Raw genomic sequence first — 18,189 nt, 5'->3', positions numbered from 1 at the left:
GATTAGCTTTGGCAATTGTTAATGTTAATTGGCTAATGGCTATTCGTAAAATGTTGAATTGTTAGCAAAGAGACCCATTTACTTATATTGTGAACCTTACCACATCCTGTGTGGGTGGGTACTGTACTCTATTAGCTGTGACCTTTCAACAAATAAATTGATTTTTTTTTTGACATGGGTGAGGTTCTGATGCATACTAACTATAAGTGCATGGTCGTCGTCAAATAGTAAAATTATCTTCCTCTAGGACCATGGAGTTAAGTACCAGTTTATGTGCAATGGAGGTTATCTAAACAAATCAAAATCGAGAGAATTGTTGTGAAAACAAGTGAAATAAGAAAGTAAAATGAGAAGTTGTGAGAAAACTAATTTTAGAGGTAATTCTAAGACTTCGGTTTCGCCACAATGATCATTGACAATCTATTTGTGATTCCCTCTCTTACCTCAGTGTTAGATATGCTTGAAGGTGGTCTACCCTAAGATAACCCATATTTCCTCTTGAATAACATCGGTGTATCTACCCAAACGTGACCTCTACTATTGTGGTAGTCAAATTAGGGTAAACCCTTTATGCACTGTGATAGCCAATGATACCCTTGAGAGAGTTTGGACTACTTTTGTAAACAAACCCTCAAGTCCAATTTTATAGGTCGAAGAATAGAGTTCACCTCTCGATCCTTCCCCTTTTCTCTATTATCTATGATAACGCCTTATGTGCTAGTCACTATTCCAAAGGCTAGTAGCCACCCGTGATTTACCTCCTCCGTGTTGGCCCTGGGATGGGTTGGTGGAGGCGCTGGGGGCGAGCGTATTCGCCTTTTGCCACTATGATAACGCACGCTAACACCGTTAACATGTTAAGCAAACTAAAACTGAATCAAAAATCAAACGCATCATGCAATAAAAGAGAAGAATAACAAACTACAAATGTCAACATAACATCGGGTTACTGCCTAATCCTAGAATTAAGGAAACTACTCCATGGCATGGAGATACAAGCCAAAGACATAGAAGAAAGCATTTGGCGACTCAAAATAAAGATAGAAGTGCAAAGGGAACTCAGTCGTAGATGTCGATGTTGTCTTTGGAAGACCTCCTCATGCTCCTTGGTGGACGGAATCCTTGTGGCTCTTGAAGAACCCTTGATGCCTCAAACTGGTACCTCCATGATTCTTTTATAGCCTCCAAAAAATCCCAAAAAATAATGAACTTTCCTAAATTTTTGAGGGGCACCGCCATCTTATTTTGAGGAACCACAGTCGTGGTAGGTGCCATGGCCTGGCCGTGGTTCATACTAGAACTCTCTCATCAAGGCAACCAAATTGAACACAATCATGGTGGCTACCACGACCTGTCCGTGTTATGCTCCGATACTGGTTCTACCTCTACGGGTGACGTATGGCAGTGGCAAGTGTCACGGGCAAGCCGTGCATCATGTTGGAATGTGGGCTTCGTAGGCTTTTTGTCTTCAAACGAACTCCAACTCAAAGATCTTCACATCTCGTTTATAAAACACAGAGCAGTTATTGGAACTAAAAAGATAAAAAGAATGCAAAAGCCATGAGACTATTCAAAATATGCTCATGTAATGCCGTAAATGCATGCTAAATAACATTGAAAATATATGCATGAATCACATACATTAGTTTCAAACCTTTACCTCATTTGATACCATGTTAATGTTGACCGACTAACCATTATTTCCAAAAACTCCAACTGCTAGAAGGAATCAATTTATTTTTATTGTTAACAAAACTACTTGTACGGGCAATGAGAGACTTCTTCTCCCTAAGCAAATTTGGTTCATTCAACTATTACTACATCATCCTTTCGATGGAGAAGGGACCCATGCGACTTGAGGTGGAGGAAGATGAGAGTTGAGTCAAAATCAACTATTAACAACTAATAAAGTAATATATTTATATTATGACAACTTCAGTTATAGGGTATGGTATATAACCATTGATATCACACTAATTGGGGATTATTTTTAATCAAATTAATCACCAACATAATCATATTAGCTACCAAAATCATTTACATCAGATCAGCAATAACGAGACTACACTTATTGTTAATAATAAATTTATTATGATTATGATAGATATTCATTGGTGTTGCTGATAATTTTTGTTAGTAATATTCTATATATTCTGCTATAATAATGACATTCATAGACAATAGTAATTAAAATATTTAGGGCAAAAATCAAAAGGGCGTCCCTTTTTATTGAAATCTTAAAAATGTGTCCCTTTTTCATTTATTATCAAAACAACGCCCCATCTTGCATTAGCCTATATTTATTCCCGAAAATATCTTTATTTTTGGCATCGTTGTAGCAGCTACGGGATCATAGCTGCTACAATCATATAATACATCTTGTCATTTTCTTAAGAATAATAAATTGTATGATCAATAGCTAATATGGATAATTTGATTAATACTCAATATATATCCAAGCATATGTTGGGTTTTAAATCTATATATAAATAATATAATTGCAATAAAGGAAAACATGATTAATTGGCTAATGATTAGGTTTACTAGATTATAGATAATGAAAAAAATTAGTGGGCATATACAACTCATATTCATTTGATTTAACTCGATATTTAATGCGAGTGGTTTAAATATTTGTATGGGAAAGATCAACACTTGAATCAGTTGTAGGTTATTTAGTTAAATTTAAATCTGATCATAAGAGGATTGCAACTAATTATTATGCTTAATTAATGAGTATAAATCAGAGGGAAGTACAAGTTATAATTAGTTTTTTTAAATAAAAAGGAATTGACTTGTGTTCATGTTGTAGCAGCTATGGAATTGTAGTTGCTACAACTATGTTTAAGTTTTTTTTTTTTAATTGTAGCAGCTACGATCCCGAAGCTACTGCAACAATGCCGAAAATAAGGGTATTTTTGGGAATAAAAATTGGTTGAGGCGGGATGGGGTGCTATTTTGATGATAAATGAAAAATGAGCGCCCTTTTGATGAATCTAATAAAAAGGGCATCCTTTTGATTTTTTTCCCAAATATTTATTCATCCAATTAATATTGCTAATATTAATGGTTGGATGAGTAATAATGTTATTATGCTTTTTATTGTGTTTTTTTATTAATTGTTGATTTATTGTTGTTATTATTATTTTTATAATCTCACTATAAATTATTTAGACTATTAATATGATTTTTTAGTTTGATTATTAATAATCACATATATATTAACAATTTATTATTTATTATCTTTTTTATTATGTTATCATAGTCAAGGTTGCCATCATCAATCATATAATAATTTCATATTTATATGATATATAATTATGAAGATATTGAGATGATTAAAATTAGTTTCACTATTTTTAGTAACATTTGATATCTTACATTATTAATGTTTCCAATTATTTAAATAAGTGTCTTAATAGTATTCTTAATATTTTATATTGGCAAATGTGCATACCATGTACTATCAGTTCAATACCATTATTTATATCAATTGATTCTGATTAATTAAGTTTGATTAATTAATTATCTGATAACAGATATGTGAATCCGATTATTTTTTCAATTATTTGGATCTTTGTTCTTTTCAATTTGGAGCCTACCAATTTGATATGGCCGTTATCTAAATATTTTGGACGTCCGATGCCATTGTGACGAGTAAGTATGAGAACTAGGAAATAGTTTCTTGGCATATTCATGGGAGTTGAGATGGGATTGGCAGTGTCTATTGCATATAAATCATGAAAGTCAAAGTGCACATGTTTCATAACTGTCATTTTTTTTTTCTTTTAATTTGGGAAAAAGTCCTTGAGGCCAAGAACTTCTTTGAATTTAAAACAGATTCCTTCTGAAGTAACAGTTAAATTTCTTAAACGGGACAATTATTTTCTCTCCAAGAATTTCTGTTTGAGTCAGATTAATTAAATAAAATATTACAATCAAATTTTCATTTCTGACATTTTTTATTTTTTACTTTTTCCTGCTGCACTCTATTTTGTAACTTCAGAATCAATCCTGACACCAATGGTGATTGCAATATTGTTAATCTTTTGTCCTCAATTTTAATCAAATCCAAGATCAATCCAAACTCATAACATTTGGATATCACACCACTGTCAAAAAACACTTTGACTGTGTCCCTATTTCCAGGATTTGAACATTCTATTCGTAAAAAATGTAGTCTTGCTAACCTAACTCAGAAAAAAGAAGCTAAAAGAGAATTATATCTCTGGCCTTGGCACCTACTGCTTGCACAGTACGACAATAGAATATGGAGTGTAGCCACTCAACTGTCTGTGGCTCCTGCTGCGGAGTAGATGTGGATCAAGAGAATTTAAACTATCTGTGGGCTCCTGCTGCAGGGTAGATGTGGATCAAGAGAGTTTTAACTGTCTGTGGGTTCCTTCTGTAGGATAGATGTGCATCAAGGGAGTTTCTTGTCATATTGGGGTTCCACACCTGCCTGTAGTTAATGCAATCACTAATTGAGTCAATTCATTTTTCTTCTTACTTAAATTGATTGACTTCTTGTTATATGCTTCACACCTACTTGAAAGGTTAAATTGAGTTCCAATTCATGAACCTTTGCTAAATCGCCAACTATCAGTTTGAAGGGTGTTTCTGTTTGGTAAATTGTCCGTGTTTTGCATGTCCTTTGCTAAATAGCTTATTTTGACATTTAAGTCAATTTATTTCTCACATCGATGTCATAGAATTTTCTTCCATATTTCTTCATAGAATTTGCTTAGGTTTCTTCTTTATATGTTTATCAATAAATCACAATCTTTGTGCAGACGGCAGATTTTTTTCGTGGTGACAACCCAGAAGGTATGGAAGCACGCAATGAGGTTAGGAATCAGTAATTACAACTGCTCCTTGTTTGCTTTTGACCAAATGAGCCACAGAAATACTGAATTTTTATGATGGTTTGTCTTCTGTAGTTTTGTTTTCATGGTTTGCTACATTTTAGAATGGCTACTAATAGCTATCTTATCTTTCTTGACAACTTTATTTAGCCTTTTTTTGAGGAAGAAAAAGATGCATACCAACACTTTTTAGTTATTCATCTTGAATATCTCTAGGTAGCTGCTTTGGCTATGGATGATATGATATCCTGGATGCAGGAAGGAGGTCAGGTAAAGTTCTCAAGTTGTTGCAAAGAAAGTTCAATTAAATAACTTATTTTGGCTTTCTAATTTACATAGGTTGGCATTTTTGATGCCACAAATAGTACCAAAAGTCGAAGGAATATGCTTATGAAAATGGCTGAAGGAAAGTGTAAGGTACTTGCACAATCTACTCTTCTTCTGTTGTTACCTCTACCATTTTTTCTGAAATCTACTGATAAGGGCCAAATTTTGGTCCTGCAAGGAAAACCTTGCACTATTGTTAATCTTCCATCCATCTTAAAGTATTGAATTTATCTGAAATTTTACTAAAATGAAATTTGGTTTAGCTTTGTGCTATTTGAGTTTCAACATTTTTGCTAGTATTCCTCATTTGAATTTAAGGATCACTTTAGTTAGGTGATATCCTAATTTAATGTATTTTTGAATTATTAGATTTCAGAAAGATAGTTGAAGATTTGAGAATTGCATTTTACAAGCTGAAACTTCTTGGCCCTTCATTTGATCTATTACAAGTGTTTTTCAAATTAAAAGAAATATAAGTTTTATTCCTCACTTTTCTTACTTTCCCTTATGGTTAAATTGACTCAATTCTAGTCTCTTTTTGTGTCTTTGCTGAATATTTTGTGCACTTTTCAGATCATATTTCTGGAAACAATATGCAATGATGCACACGTAATTGAAAGAAATATACGCTTGAAAATTCAACAAAGCCCTGATTATGCAGAAGAGTAAGAGTAATGTGTTTTGTATCCTAATCTAGTCTTATTTGTGGAAGCTGTTATGACAAGTCTAGTGTTTTGCAGACCAGATTTTGAAGCTGGAATGCAAGACTTTAAAGAACGCTTAGCCAATTATGAAAAGGTTCTAAGAAAAAGTCTCGTTCTTGATACACATGTTATTATATTCACGTTCAGTTTCTCATTAAATTCGAAATTAGTTGCATATGCTCCTTTGTAGGTATATGAACCAGTTGAAGAGGGTTCTTATGTCAAAATGATTGACATGGCCAGTGGACAAGGTGGGCAGATACAAGTATGTTTATTTCTTCTTTCTTTTAAGTGCTTGGATATACATTTCTTTCCTTGAGCTTCATTTCTTTAGAGATTGCTTTATCATAGAATAGATGGTCATACATTGGGGAGGGGTGTAATTCCACTTGCCATGAGGTATTTTACTTGGTGAAAATATAATAATAGGTAACTGAGAACCATGCTAGCAATTAATATAGTGAAACATATATTCATTTTTTTCTATAGAAAATATAGTGAAACATACGGTACTAAAAAAGGCATATGAATAGAATAAAAAGATCAAAAAATAGAGCCAAATCCCATGTATCAATGCGTCAAACATCTCTAGCAATATAATTTCAAATTTAACCATTACATGCAAAATTGATGGCAAGGAGAAAAAAGCGAGTATAAATTGTTGAGTGGGCAAATAAAAAAAGATCTTTATGAATTTAATCTTGACTAAGAAATAAAAAAAACCATATAAACCATAAATTTCATTACATCTTTAAAATTCTCATTTGCGTTTTTAGTTTTAATATATAGTCAACTCTTATTATCATTTCACTTGTTCTTGATTAAAGTCACTATTCATTTTTTTATTTATCACCATTTTTTATCATAACTTAATATATTTTTAATAGTCGTCTTTTAGCCATCATCAATAAATCTACTAAGAAGTGAATCACTAGAGCTAAATCTTTAGAATATAATTAACGTTATCAAATGCATGAGTTAAAGTTCTCATCGGTGATATACAATAATATAGTGCTACCACATGAATAAATAGATCATGGGACACGTGTGCGGTTAGGTATTCTATTAAGAGGTTAGGCTTGGATTTTACCTTTTAGTATTTATTTTCTTTATTTGGATCAATTTAAGTCTTTACCCCTCAATCTGATGTGAAAAAGTTGTGTGGCAACAACCGCATGACTTAACAGCTATAGAGCATCAATCAACTGATGCTGGAATCCAGTTGATCAACATTGGCAGAGCAGAAGAGTCAAGAATTTTATCATCATCTAAATATTGTAGGAAACTTCTAGGCTAATAATATACATCATTAAATCAAATTCATCACAATCGTCTATTTCAGAGAAGACAATGCCTATAAATAGCTCTCTCTCCTTCACTTGCAATTCAAGAATAATTAGTTTTCTTTACTTATTAATCTTTCAAGTCCTCTTACTTTCTGTCTTAGCTTCTTTTGTGTGCATCTCTAGCGAGTTACACTTTGCAACTTTGCAGGGATAAGTTATCTAAGTGTTGCATGGGTAAGTGGTGCTAGAAGCAAATTGGCATTATTAGGAACTATGCCAAGGAGTTCTCTTCATTATTATTAGAGACCAATGACATATCCAATAAAGATTCCCTCTTCTACTTCATAGATGGATTGAAGAATTGGACACGGGTAGAGTTGAAGAGATGAGGTGTGCAAGATCTAGAAACTACTATAACTGAGGCTGAGTTACTCATCCACTACTCTTCCCAATCCAAGGAAAAGAAAACCAAGTATGACAAAGGCGGGGGAGAGAAAAGCAAGTGTAGGGACTATATGTTTAGTGATGGTAACAAGATGGACAACCTAAAGACAAGCCATATGCACCCAAACCTAAAAACCCTTGCTTCATTTGTGATGATCCACATTGGATGAGGGATTACTAAAGCGCAAGACCCTCAATGTCATGATGAACCAATATGAAGAAAGTCAACTCCACGATGAAGGATCTCAAGCTAACATGGGATTGCTTTAAATTCTTAACTCTCTCAAGGCTAAGGCCATAGATCCTTTGTCAACCAAGAAGAATCTTATGTTTATAAGCGCAACCATTATTGGCAAAAAAATAAGTCATGTTTGTGAGAGAAACTCAAGGTCATTGTTGAAGACAAGCAAAAGCAGTTGAGCCTCAAGATGACTATGGTGGAGGTTCTCTTAAAGTTGTGAATTCACCGGCCATGCCCATTGCTAGCATTGCCAAGATGATTCTGGTTCATCTTTGAGAATGGAGTAGAAGTCTAGATTTCTCCATTGTGCAGATGGATGGTTTGCAAGTGGTGCTAGGACTGCAGTTCTTTGGCCAAGTTCCTGCATTTCCTCTACCAGAGGAAAGTCAGGAAACTACACGTGTGGTTCTAATAAAGCATGCTACCGAGGTACATTATCGGCCTGACAATTCAAGCAAGGGATGAAGTCAAATCTAAACTACCTTGCCACTGTTAGGGAGTTGAATGATGGGGAATACCTTGCCAACTTGAAGGAACCAATTCCAGAGATTATACAAGCATTGCAAGCATCCAAGGATGTAATGTGACGCAAGTTTCCAAAGAAAGTTCCATCAAGACGTGAGGTAGATCACCAGATTGAGCTGGAGCCAAATACTAAGCCACCAGCCATGGTACCTTATCGAATGACACCTTTTGAGTTAGTTAAATGCGAAACAACTCCAAGACTTGTTAGAGTCAGGTTATATTTATGCTTCCAAAGCTCCCTTTGGTGTCCCAATATTGTTTCAAAAGAAGGATGAGTCTATTTGCATATGCATCCATTGTCAAGCAAAAGCAATGTCAGTTGGAAAACTCGAAACTTCTCCAAACCAGACATGTGGTCAGGATACTATTATGTGTGAATTGCAGTAGAAGATGAGCCTAAGACAACATGTATAACAAGGTACAATGCTTGTGAATTATTGATCAAGCCCTTTGATCTTACAATTGCACTGACTACTTTTTGCACCTTCATGAATAAGATCTTCCACCACTAGTTCGACCACTTTGTGGTAATCTACTTGGATGACATTGTAGTGTATTGCACAGCTCTTGAAGATCATGTGCAACACCTTAAACAAGTCTTCAAAGTGCTACATGAGAATGAATTATATGTCAAGTGGAAGAAATGTTCATTTGCTTAACAAGAGGTGGAGTTCCTTATCCATAGAATCTACAAGGGAGGCTCATGATGGATCAAACCAAGATAAATGATACATTTAAGATTGGGAGCCACTTACTAAGGTTAAAGAGACGTGATCATTCCTTGGGTTGGTAAACTATTAACAACGTTTCATCAATGGCTTTTCTACCAAAGTCATGCCCTTGACCATTCTCCTTTTTGCCGCACCCTTGATTTATCTCCTCAAGGACCACTTGTAGCAATGAACAGAGAGGTGTCACCAAGCATTTAAGGAGTTTAAGAAGGCTATTATGGAGGAACCAGCATTGGTGTTGCTTGACCATACTAAGCCGTTTGATGTACATACTAATGCCTCAAAATTTGCCATTGGTGGATTATTTATGCAAGAGAGACACCCCATTGCCTTCAAAAGTCGAATGTTAAATGAAACAAAATAGGCACTATAAGGTGCAAGAGAAGGAATTGACTGTTATACATTGTTTTTGAACATAGTACTATTACTTGCTGTATTCACACTTTGTCCTCCTAATAGACAACATTGCCACAAGTTATTTTTAGATTCAGAAAAAGCTTAGCTCTAAGCAAGCTAGATGGCAACATTTCTTAGTAGAATTTGACTGCCAACTTGAGTACAAGCTTGGTAAGACCATTGTGGTGGCTGACACACTAAGTAGGAAAGCAGAGCTGGTTATATTAAGCATGAATCAACCACAAGGTATATTTGTCAATCACATCCAAGAAAGATTAAACCATGATTCCCTTGCCTAGGGTTTGCTAAAGTTGGCTATAAAGAGGAAGACATGACACTTAGATAGATGATAGCTTACTCCTTATCATTGGCAATAGAATTCTTGCTTCAAACATGACAATTTGCGGATGAAAATTATCATGGTGTGCCTTGATTTTAAGTGGGCTGGTCATCTAGTATGGCAAGGACCCTAGCACTCATGGTGGACATGTATTATTTTGGCCACAAATGTGGGATGACATCAAGACGTATATGCGGACTTGTCTTGTTGCCAACAAGATAGTGGAGCATCAACATAGGGCTACTGGAATCTCTACCTGTTCTAGAATGACCATGACAAAGTGTCTCAACGGATTTCATCGTGACCTTATCTATGTTTAAAGCAAATAGAAGCGATTCTTATGCCACTTTTATTCCTGTATTCGTAGAATGCATTGCAAATGAGGTAGTCCGCTTGTTTCTTCATGTGATGAAGCTTTGGGGACTTTCACAAGACAGAGGAAGTGATTGTGACCCTTGTTTCGCTAGACGATTTTGGATCAAGTTTTTTAAATTATTGAGGACAAATTTAAATATCTCTACTAGTTTTCATTCCTAAAGCGACGAACAAATAGAATGCATCAATGAACACTATATGAGTGCTCATTGGCGAGATTGGGCAAAGTTGCTAGATATAAGCCCAATTCCCCTATAACATACACTTGAGTGAAGTGACAAGTAAACATCCTAATGAAAGGTAAAAACCTAGTCAAGATTGTGATCAAACAATAACTCATGTTGCGTCTGAATAGTGCCTTTGTCAAAATGTGCATGGTGTTTTGAAGACGCATGATGGAGCATGATGTCTTTATTTTCAATCTTCTCATTAATGAAATGTTTGTCAATTTCCACATATTTGATACGGTCATGCTGAACTTGATTCTTGACAATGGAAATGGTTGACTATTGTCACACATAATTTGAATTGGATGTCTTAATTTTAGCATGAGTTCTGTTAGAATCCATTGTAACCAAATTTCCTCACAAATGCTCAATGTCAGAGCTCGGAATTCAACCTTGACATTATTTTGAGCAACAACTATTTGCTTTTTACTACGCTAAGTGACCAAATTCCCCAAACAAACGTACAATATCCAGAAGTAGATCTTCTGTCACTAGGTGAACCTACCCCATCAATGTAAACCTCCAAGGTTCGTTTATCTGTCTTTCTAAACATGAGTCCTTTTCCTAGGTCCCTTTTTAGATATCTCAACATTCGAATTACAAAATCGATGTGATCAACTGAAATTTCCCAGAAATTGGCTAATGTAGCTGACAACAAAACTTATATCTGGATGAGTGTGAGTTAGGTAGATAAGTTTGCCTACCAATAATTGATATCATCCTTTATCAACTTCCATTTCATTAGTCCTAGACCTTAACTTGGTATTAGGATACATAGGTGCAACTGGCTTACATCCACTCAACCCAATTTCTTATAGTAGGTCAAGAACATACTTTCTTTGAGACACAAAGATTCCTTTGTGACTTCTAATAGCCTCCATTGCCAAGAAGTATTTGAGTCGTCTTAGATCCTTGATTTCAACCCCCTTAGATAGGAGCGACTTGAGCCTTTTGATTTTTGGTTCATGGTTTCCTGTGAGAATAATATGATCAATATATACGGTTAGTATTGAGATTTTCCTACTTGAAAAATGTTTCACAAATAGCGTGTTATCATCTTGAGACTGGGAGTAGCCATCTCTTTTAAGAACTTTAGCAAATCTATTAAACCAAGCTCCGGGTGATTGTTTGATCCCATACAGGGCTCTCCTTAGTTTGCACACTTTTTTTTTTTTTTATGTTTGTCCCCAGGGCGTAGCACAGATGGGGAGTGCATGGTTCTGTGGCTGAAAGGTCCAGGGGTCGATCCCCGGGGTGTCACTGCCTGGGGTTAACGTATCCGCCATGCACTTTCCACCTGTGTACCTGCATTTACCTCTCTCCATATCCGTGGGACCGGCTCTAGGGGAGCCGCTGATGTGGCGGTTCCACATTTTTTTTTTTAGTTTGCACACTTTTCCTTTGGTACTATCTTTCTCAAATCCTATAGGGGCATCCATGTAAACTTCTTCCACAAGGTGCTCTTCACATCTAGCTGAATCAAGGGTCAATCTAAGTTAGCAATAATAGATAGTAATTCTCGGATAGTATTGAGTTTTACACCTAGTGCAAAGGTCTCCTGATAGTCAATCCATAGGATTGAGTATAACCTTTTGCCACCACTCGAGCCTTGTATCTATTTATGCTTCTATCTGGTTTCTGCTTCACTGAAAAAATCCACTTACATTCCACCATTCTTTCTCCTTGAGGTGGCTCAGATAGTGTCCAAGTCCCCTTCTTTTTCAAGGTTGTGTGTTCTTCTAGGATTGTCTTGCGCCATTCGAGAACTTTTAGAGCTTCATACACAGAACTAGGAATACTGATCTTGTCAAGTGATGTCACAAATGCTTGGTACCTTGGAGATAAACATGAGTAGGAGATACCCTAAAACTGGGCCAGCCTAGAACTGAGTCTTGATCATGGTACGAAAATTCTAAAAGATTCGTGTGGTTGGATTTTTCTTTCATAAGAAAAGTCCAACATAACCTTGTGTGATCATCAACGAAAAATAAGAACCATCTAGAGCCAATAAGACTTAGATTTTTTGAATGCCCCCAAATGTCTCCATGAATGAGAGAGAAAGGTTGTGTTGGTTGATATTAACGGGGTGCATAAGTGTGTCTGGTATGTTTAACATATTGACATTCATCACACTAAAGAAATTGGGACTTTTTTTGATAAATAATGAAGGGAAAAGATGTTTCAAGTACATGAAATTTGGATGTCCTAATCAATAGTGTCATATCATAATTCCACTTTCATTATTGGATAAATTACTAGACCTAAAGCTATGGATTAACTAATAGACGGGCTAGATGTAGGAGAGGCTTCAAGAAGATAAAGTCATGCACGAAGTTTAGCACCAATCATCTTCCCGATGCTCAAGTCCTGAAAAACACAACAATCACCAAAGAAATTAGTTTCATAGTTAAGGTCTTAGTTGAGCCTACCAACCGACAGATTACAAGCAAGTTCAAGCACATAAAACATATAATTGAGATTGATATTGCTAGAAATTTTAATTGTTCCCGCATCGACCACTTTGGTACAAGTGTCATTTGCTATACGTGTCATTAGATGTTTGTCACATAATGTAAATGTTGAGAATAACATTGTCACCTGTCATATGTTTCGATGCTTCTGAATCGATGATCCAAGAGGACTTGCTTGTAGGATTGCTCATTGACGAGTTGAAATTTGAACTCTTAAACAAATTGTTCTACTGAAATAACTTTTGGAGCATATCCAATCGTTCTTTGGAGAAAGGAGAACTCACATATTTTGAATTTTCAGCAGACGCATAATGTGCCTTTTCCAATCGATTGGCTTTCCATGGAGTTGTCAACATTGTTCTTTGAGATGGCTTGGCTTTCGGCAGTGATCGCACCAAGCTTGTTCTTCTGTGGTCGATTGACACATACATTTCGAGACTCATTGGCATTGTGGTTCGTGGTCGGACTTCGAGCTACTAATGTACTAAAAATAGTAGAGGAGTCCTTGCCTAGTTTCAGGACCTCTGAGATGTAGAACTATCCCATCATTATTCGCTTGTGACTCTCCTCTCGGTGCGCTTCTGCAAATGCTTCCCTAAGGCTAGGTAGTCACTTGGTGTCGAGAATTCTGCCCCACACTTCGTCAAGAGACTTATCAATCCCACTTACGAACTTGAAGACACGCTTTGTCTCCATAATCTTCCAATAGCAATTTCTGTTGCAAATCCATTCAGGAGTTTCAAACATGTCTAGTTGTTGCCAATACTAATTAAGTGAGCTAGAGTAAGTTGTCACTGTGGACTTCACTTGTTGGAGACTTTGCAGAGTGCTTTCCACATGAAATAACTTTGTAATGTTGTCACATCTTGAGTAGGTTTCCTGGACAGCCTCCCAAATATCGTTGGCAATGGTACATAGCAAAAAAATTTCACTAATCTCCTTCATCGAGTTGACCAACTACGACATCACCAAGTTATTCTCATCCCTCCAAATGCGATGCTATGGAGTTTTAGGATTTGATTATGGAATAAAGCCAGTTAGATAGTCATCTTTGCCCCTTTCACTCGCAAACATCATCATGGATTGGGACCATTGAAGATAATTGTGGCCATTGAATTTGTGAGTGGTGATGGGAAGGAGACCGCCTTCTGGAGAAGAAGGGATGATGCGGGATATGCCAGAGGAACTTCCTACTGTGTCTTGCAAAAATGAGAGTCAGCCATGATCCTGTCGCACCTGGAAGTCAATTGCTCTGTTTATTGTCAATGATGTCAGAATGGAGGTTGACGTTGCTGCTGGTGGAAGAACCAGCAATCATGTGACTTGTCTTGCGGCTAGGGTTTTTTTGACTACTGTTCCTGCTCTGATACCATGTAGTTTAATAGAAATGATTATTATGTTTTCATTGATAGGATATCCTCCTCATATACAAAGATAAATCCCTTAAAATTAGGGATGTGATAAGTCTGAACTAATTATAATCCATCTAGAGAATAGATTACAAAATAAATCTCTACAAAATAGGGATAACAACTTGCCTAGTTTGAATTTCAACAATAACGTTAGAAAAATTTATAAGAATATAAAAGAGGAAACATGAAAAAAAATGATAATATTACTTAAGAGAAAATCAAGAGGAGTAACAAGAATATTTTATTCGATGTTAAAGGTATATGAAATACATTTAACCCGCCCATTATTTTTGTTGTCTTCTATAAGATATTATATCATACACATTCCTCTTATTCCACTCTGCACTTGTGTGCTCATTTTCCATTTCTACATTGACCTCTAAGGTCATGACATAACCTTTCAAGTTAGATATATATTTGGGGCTTGTTGTACTTCTAGTTTATTTTTATAATTTTTTTTATTTTTACCTATTAAACCTTGGTTTTTACCTAACTCATGGCAATAATATTAACAATCAAGTCTTTATCCCATTAAATGGGGTCAATTGCATGGATTCTTTTATATCATTGGATTTAATTTCTATTATGTTCTCATATATATTTAAATAAATTTTATCTAATTTTATCATTACTAATAAGTCTTCTTTGATGTGCTTCCTTTATTAATGTACGTATTTATCATGAGCTCACATTGCCTACTAGAGCATTTGTTAGTCACCTAATTGCTATACCATCTTAACGCATCTCAAAGTTTTCCTTTAATAAGTGCAATTTGACATAAGATTTAAATCTCATGTCGTGTTGATCGGCACGAGTGGAATTTACCCATGGTGTGAAATGTCGTTTCATGCTGGGCAGCACCGATGATATTTACTGTTTCGCCGTGTGGGCGCAATCGGCACCTCATGTGCTGAAGTTTCGCGGTGTGCGAACGGCTAAAGAGGAGATCGCAGGGGGATCACTGGGGCGTCTAACTACACCAGAAGCATCCCGTGATGCTTCTGGCGCCGCCGGAAGCGTTGGAAGCTTCCCGCGACATTTCCGGCGTCACTGGATGCCCCTGCGATTCCCTCGCAACGATTTGCACAGTAAATTAAAATTTTGATTTAATTAATTTAAACAATTCCTATTTATGATATTTTGAACAGACTTTTGTAAACTCTAATTAAATTATCCCAATAAAATATATAAAAAAATATATTTAAAATTAAAAATTTTAAAATTAAATTTATTAATTAATATTTTGAAAATTTATATTTTAATGTTTTAAATTTCATTTAAAGTTCTAAAAAAATATAATCATTCTGATTTTTTTTATTATTTTAAAATTCATTTAAAAATTTTAAAAAATTCTAAACAATTCTAATATTTTTAATAAATTAGATTTATATTATGATAATTTTTTTCATTATTTTATGTTTTTACTATTTTACTGTTTAATTAATATTTTTTATTATTTAAAATATATATTATTTAAAGTAATAATTAATTAAATGAATAAATAATTAATTTTCTTTAAAAAATTATATTTAATTATTTTTTATAACCATATTAAGATGTCCAATAATTGAGAATTTATATAAAATCAATATACAATTTATTTTTTAATTATTCACAATAAATATATTTATCTAATAATTATTATATATAAATAAAAAAATAGCGAAATCGTATCGGCATGATACGATACGATATCGAAATCATATCATTTCGGTTTAGGACCGAAATCCAACACGAGTTGAGATTTTAAACCATGAATTTACCATTTCGTCTGATCGACATTGACACTGCGACCGCAAGGCTGTTGCAACCTTGTGGTGGCCTCGTGAGGTTTCGAATGGCGCTGCGACCCTTGCAACGGCCTCTGCGAGGGCGCAAAGGGTGTCGTGAGCCTGCAACGACCTCCATGGAGACACGAAGGGTATCGTGACTTCACGTGGGGGCGGAGAGGTTGTCGCGACACCCACGATGGCTATCGTGTTTTTTTAATTTAAAATTTTTGTTTATTTTTTTATTTTTTTATTTTTTATATGTTGAATTTTTTGTCAACAATTATTTTTTTCTTCCTTATTATTTTTTTCACTCTTTCATTAATTATTTTTTTCTCTATCAAAATAAACAAAGAGAAAAAATAGCTCTTAAGGTAAATAGAGAAAAAACATAACCTCTTAACCTTTTTAAAAATGATTATCTTTTTCCCTTATATTTAATGGAATATAATTTCTAATTTTATAAAATTACTGTTAATAAATTAAATTATTTTATATATAAACTGAATTTAATTTTAAATTGATCAAAATATATCAAAATTAAATATAACTTAAACCTTCTTAACGGACTTCAATTAACCTAAATCGACTTTTACTCAATAAGAATTAAACATTTCATGAGATAACTTCAAAATTTAAACTAATATTCAACATCTCAAATATAACTTAATAATAAGAATCAATAATGATCAAATATTAATAAAAATATTTTTAATTAATATATTTTATATTTAAAATAATATCAAAATCTTATTTGCACGACATGATACGGTACCGAAACTGTATCATTCCGGCTATATATTGAAGTTTTGACATGCTTGAAATTTTAAACTTTGATCTGACTCTAATATTTTCATCTTGTTCATCCTTTTGTATATTTGCACATCTACCTTAATATTCTTGTGACTCTTATCTTCTATTCGTGTACTGTATATAATGTAGCAAGTCTATTGTTTTATATACTTTCCTTTAAGCTTTAAAGGTACCTTACAATTACAAACAACACTTGATGTCCTCTATTTTAACCATTCTGCTTGTATCCTATGTAAAACATTTCTATCAACCCCTCTATCCTTTTGCAAAAATGATCTATCTTTACTAAGTCTAAAACCTTTAACTTTCAATATCTCCTACCAAGATTTGAGTTTAGCATGTATTCTTTACGCGTCTCATCAACCAAAACAATCTTATCTACAAACATAATGCACCATAGTAACATGTCTTCGATGTGTTTGGTGAGTTCATCCATAATTAGTATAAAAGATATAAACTTAGAGTTGATACTTGATGTAATCCTATTTTTATAGGAAATACTTTGGTTAATTTACATGGAGTCTTCACTCTTGTCATTACATTAACACTTTTCTGTTGTAGAATTCCCCGTATAATTTCTCACGACTATGCCATATGCTTTTTCCATGAGACAAAATTATTATAATGCCTATAAAAGAGACCCCCCATGTTAGGTAATAATATAATTTTTAGCAATTTTCTCTTTTACATCCTAAGATCATAAGTGAGGCACATAAATGTGAGATTGTTGGCTGAGATTTACAATCTATCCCGGTGATGCACCACCTTCACATATAACACATTTTTTTAGTTGTTTTCTAATGGCTCAACACTTCCACTATTAAAACATACTAGTTTTTTAAACTTTTCTGATGACCTAAGCATGCTACAACTACATTAGATTAAATAGCTTTTCATTTTCAACAATCCACTATTTATTCTATTAATATTGCCAGTATCCTTTTATGTTGAGCATATAGATCTAGGATATTGAAATATTTACTTAATATATCTTGTTAATCTAACTTAATTATTCCTTCACTTCTTTTCCTATTGTTAATACTTATACCTCCTTTATTCACTTTTAAGAAGGAGAGTGTTGGTGCAATGGTAAAGTTGTTATCATATGAGGTTGAGATTGGAGTCTCAAAAATAGTCTCTTGTGGTCCCTCGAGATCCATACAGGCAGGAGTTTCATGGACTAGGCTATCCTTGATTCAGTTTTAATTCTACTTGCAATCTTTAGATTCTAAATTTCTCTCCATAATTCAAGTTTCAAGTTTT

The 18,189-nt window shown here is 34.4% G+C and overlaps 1 protein-coding gene across 5 annotated transcripts in view; it reads left to right on the top strand.

Moving 5' to 3' along the window:
- The window catches only part of LOC121981473 (6-phosphofructo-2-kinase/fructose-2,6-bisphosphatase-like), a 56,286-nt gene that overhangs the window by 11,690 nt on the left and 26,407 nt on the right, over positions 1–18,189 (top strand). For all 5 annotated transcript variants that reach the window (XR_006111820.1, XM_042534004.1, XM_042534003.1 and 2 more), the window contains 6 exons: positions 4,794–4,847; positions 5,082–5,135; positions 5,205–5,282; positions 5,766–5,857; positions 5,933–5,990; positions 6,087–6,161. Coding sequence is in view for 4 of the 5 variants with exons in the window: in XM_042534004.1 (XP_042389938.1) it covers positions 4,794–4,847; positions 5,082–5,135; positions 5,205–5,282; positions 5,766–5,857; positions 5,933–5,990; positions 6,087–6,161 (411 nt within the window). In the remaining variant the exon portion in view is untranslated. The remainder of the gene's footprint in view (positions 1–4,793; positions 4,848–5,081; positions 5,136–5,204; positions 5,283–5,765; positions 5,858–5,932; positions 5,991–6,086; positions 6,162–18,189) is intronic.

Source organism: Zingiber officinale, chromosome 5A (genome assembly GCF_018446385.1).
Source record: "Zingiber officinale cultivar Zhangliang chromosome 5A, Zo_v1.1, whole genome shotgun sequence".
Taxonomy (NCBI): Eukaryota; Viridiplantae; Streptophyta; class Magnoliopsida; order Zingiberales; family Zingiberaceae; genus Zingiber; species Zingiber officinale.
This window is presented reverse-complemented; position numbering and strand designations above follow the sequence as displayed.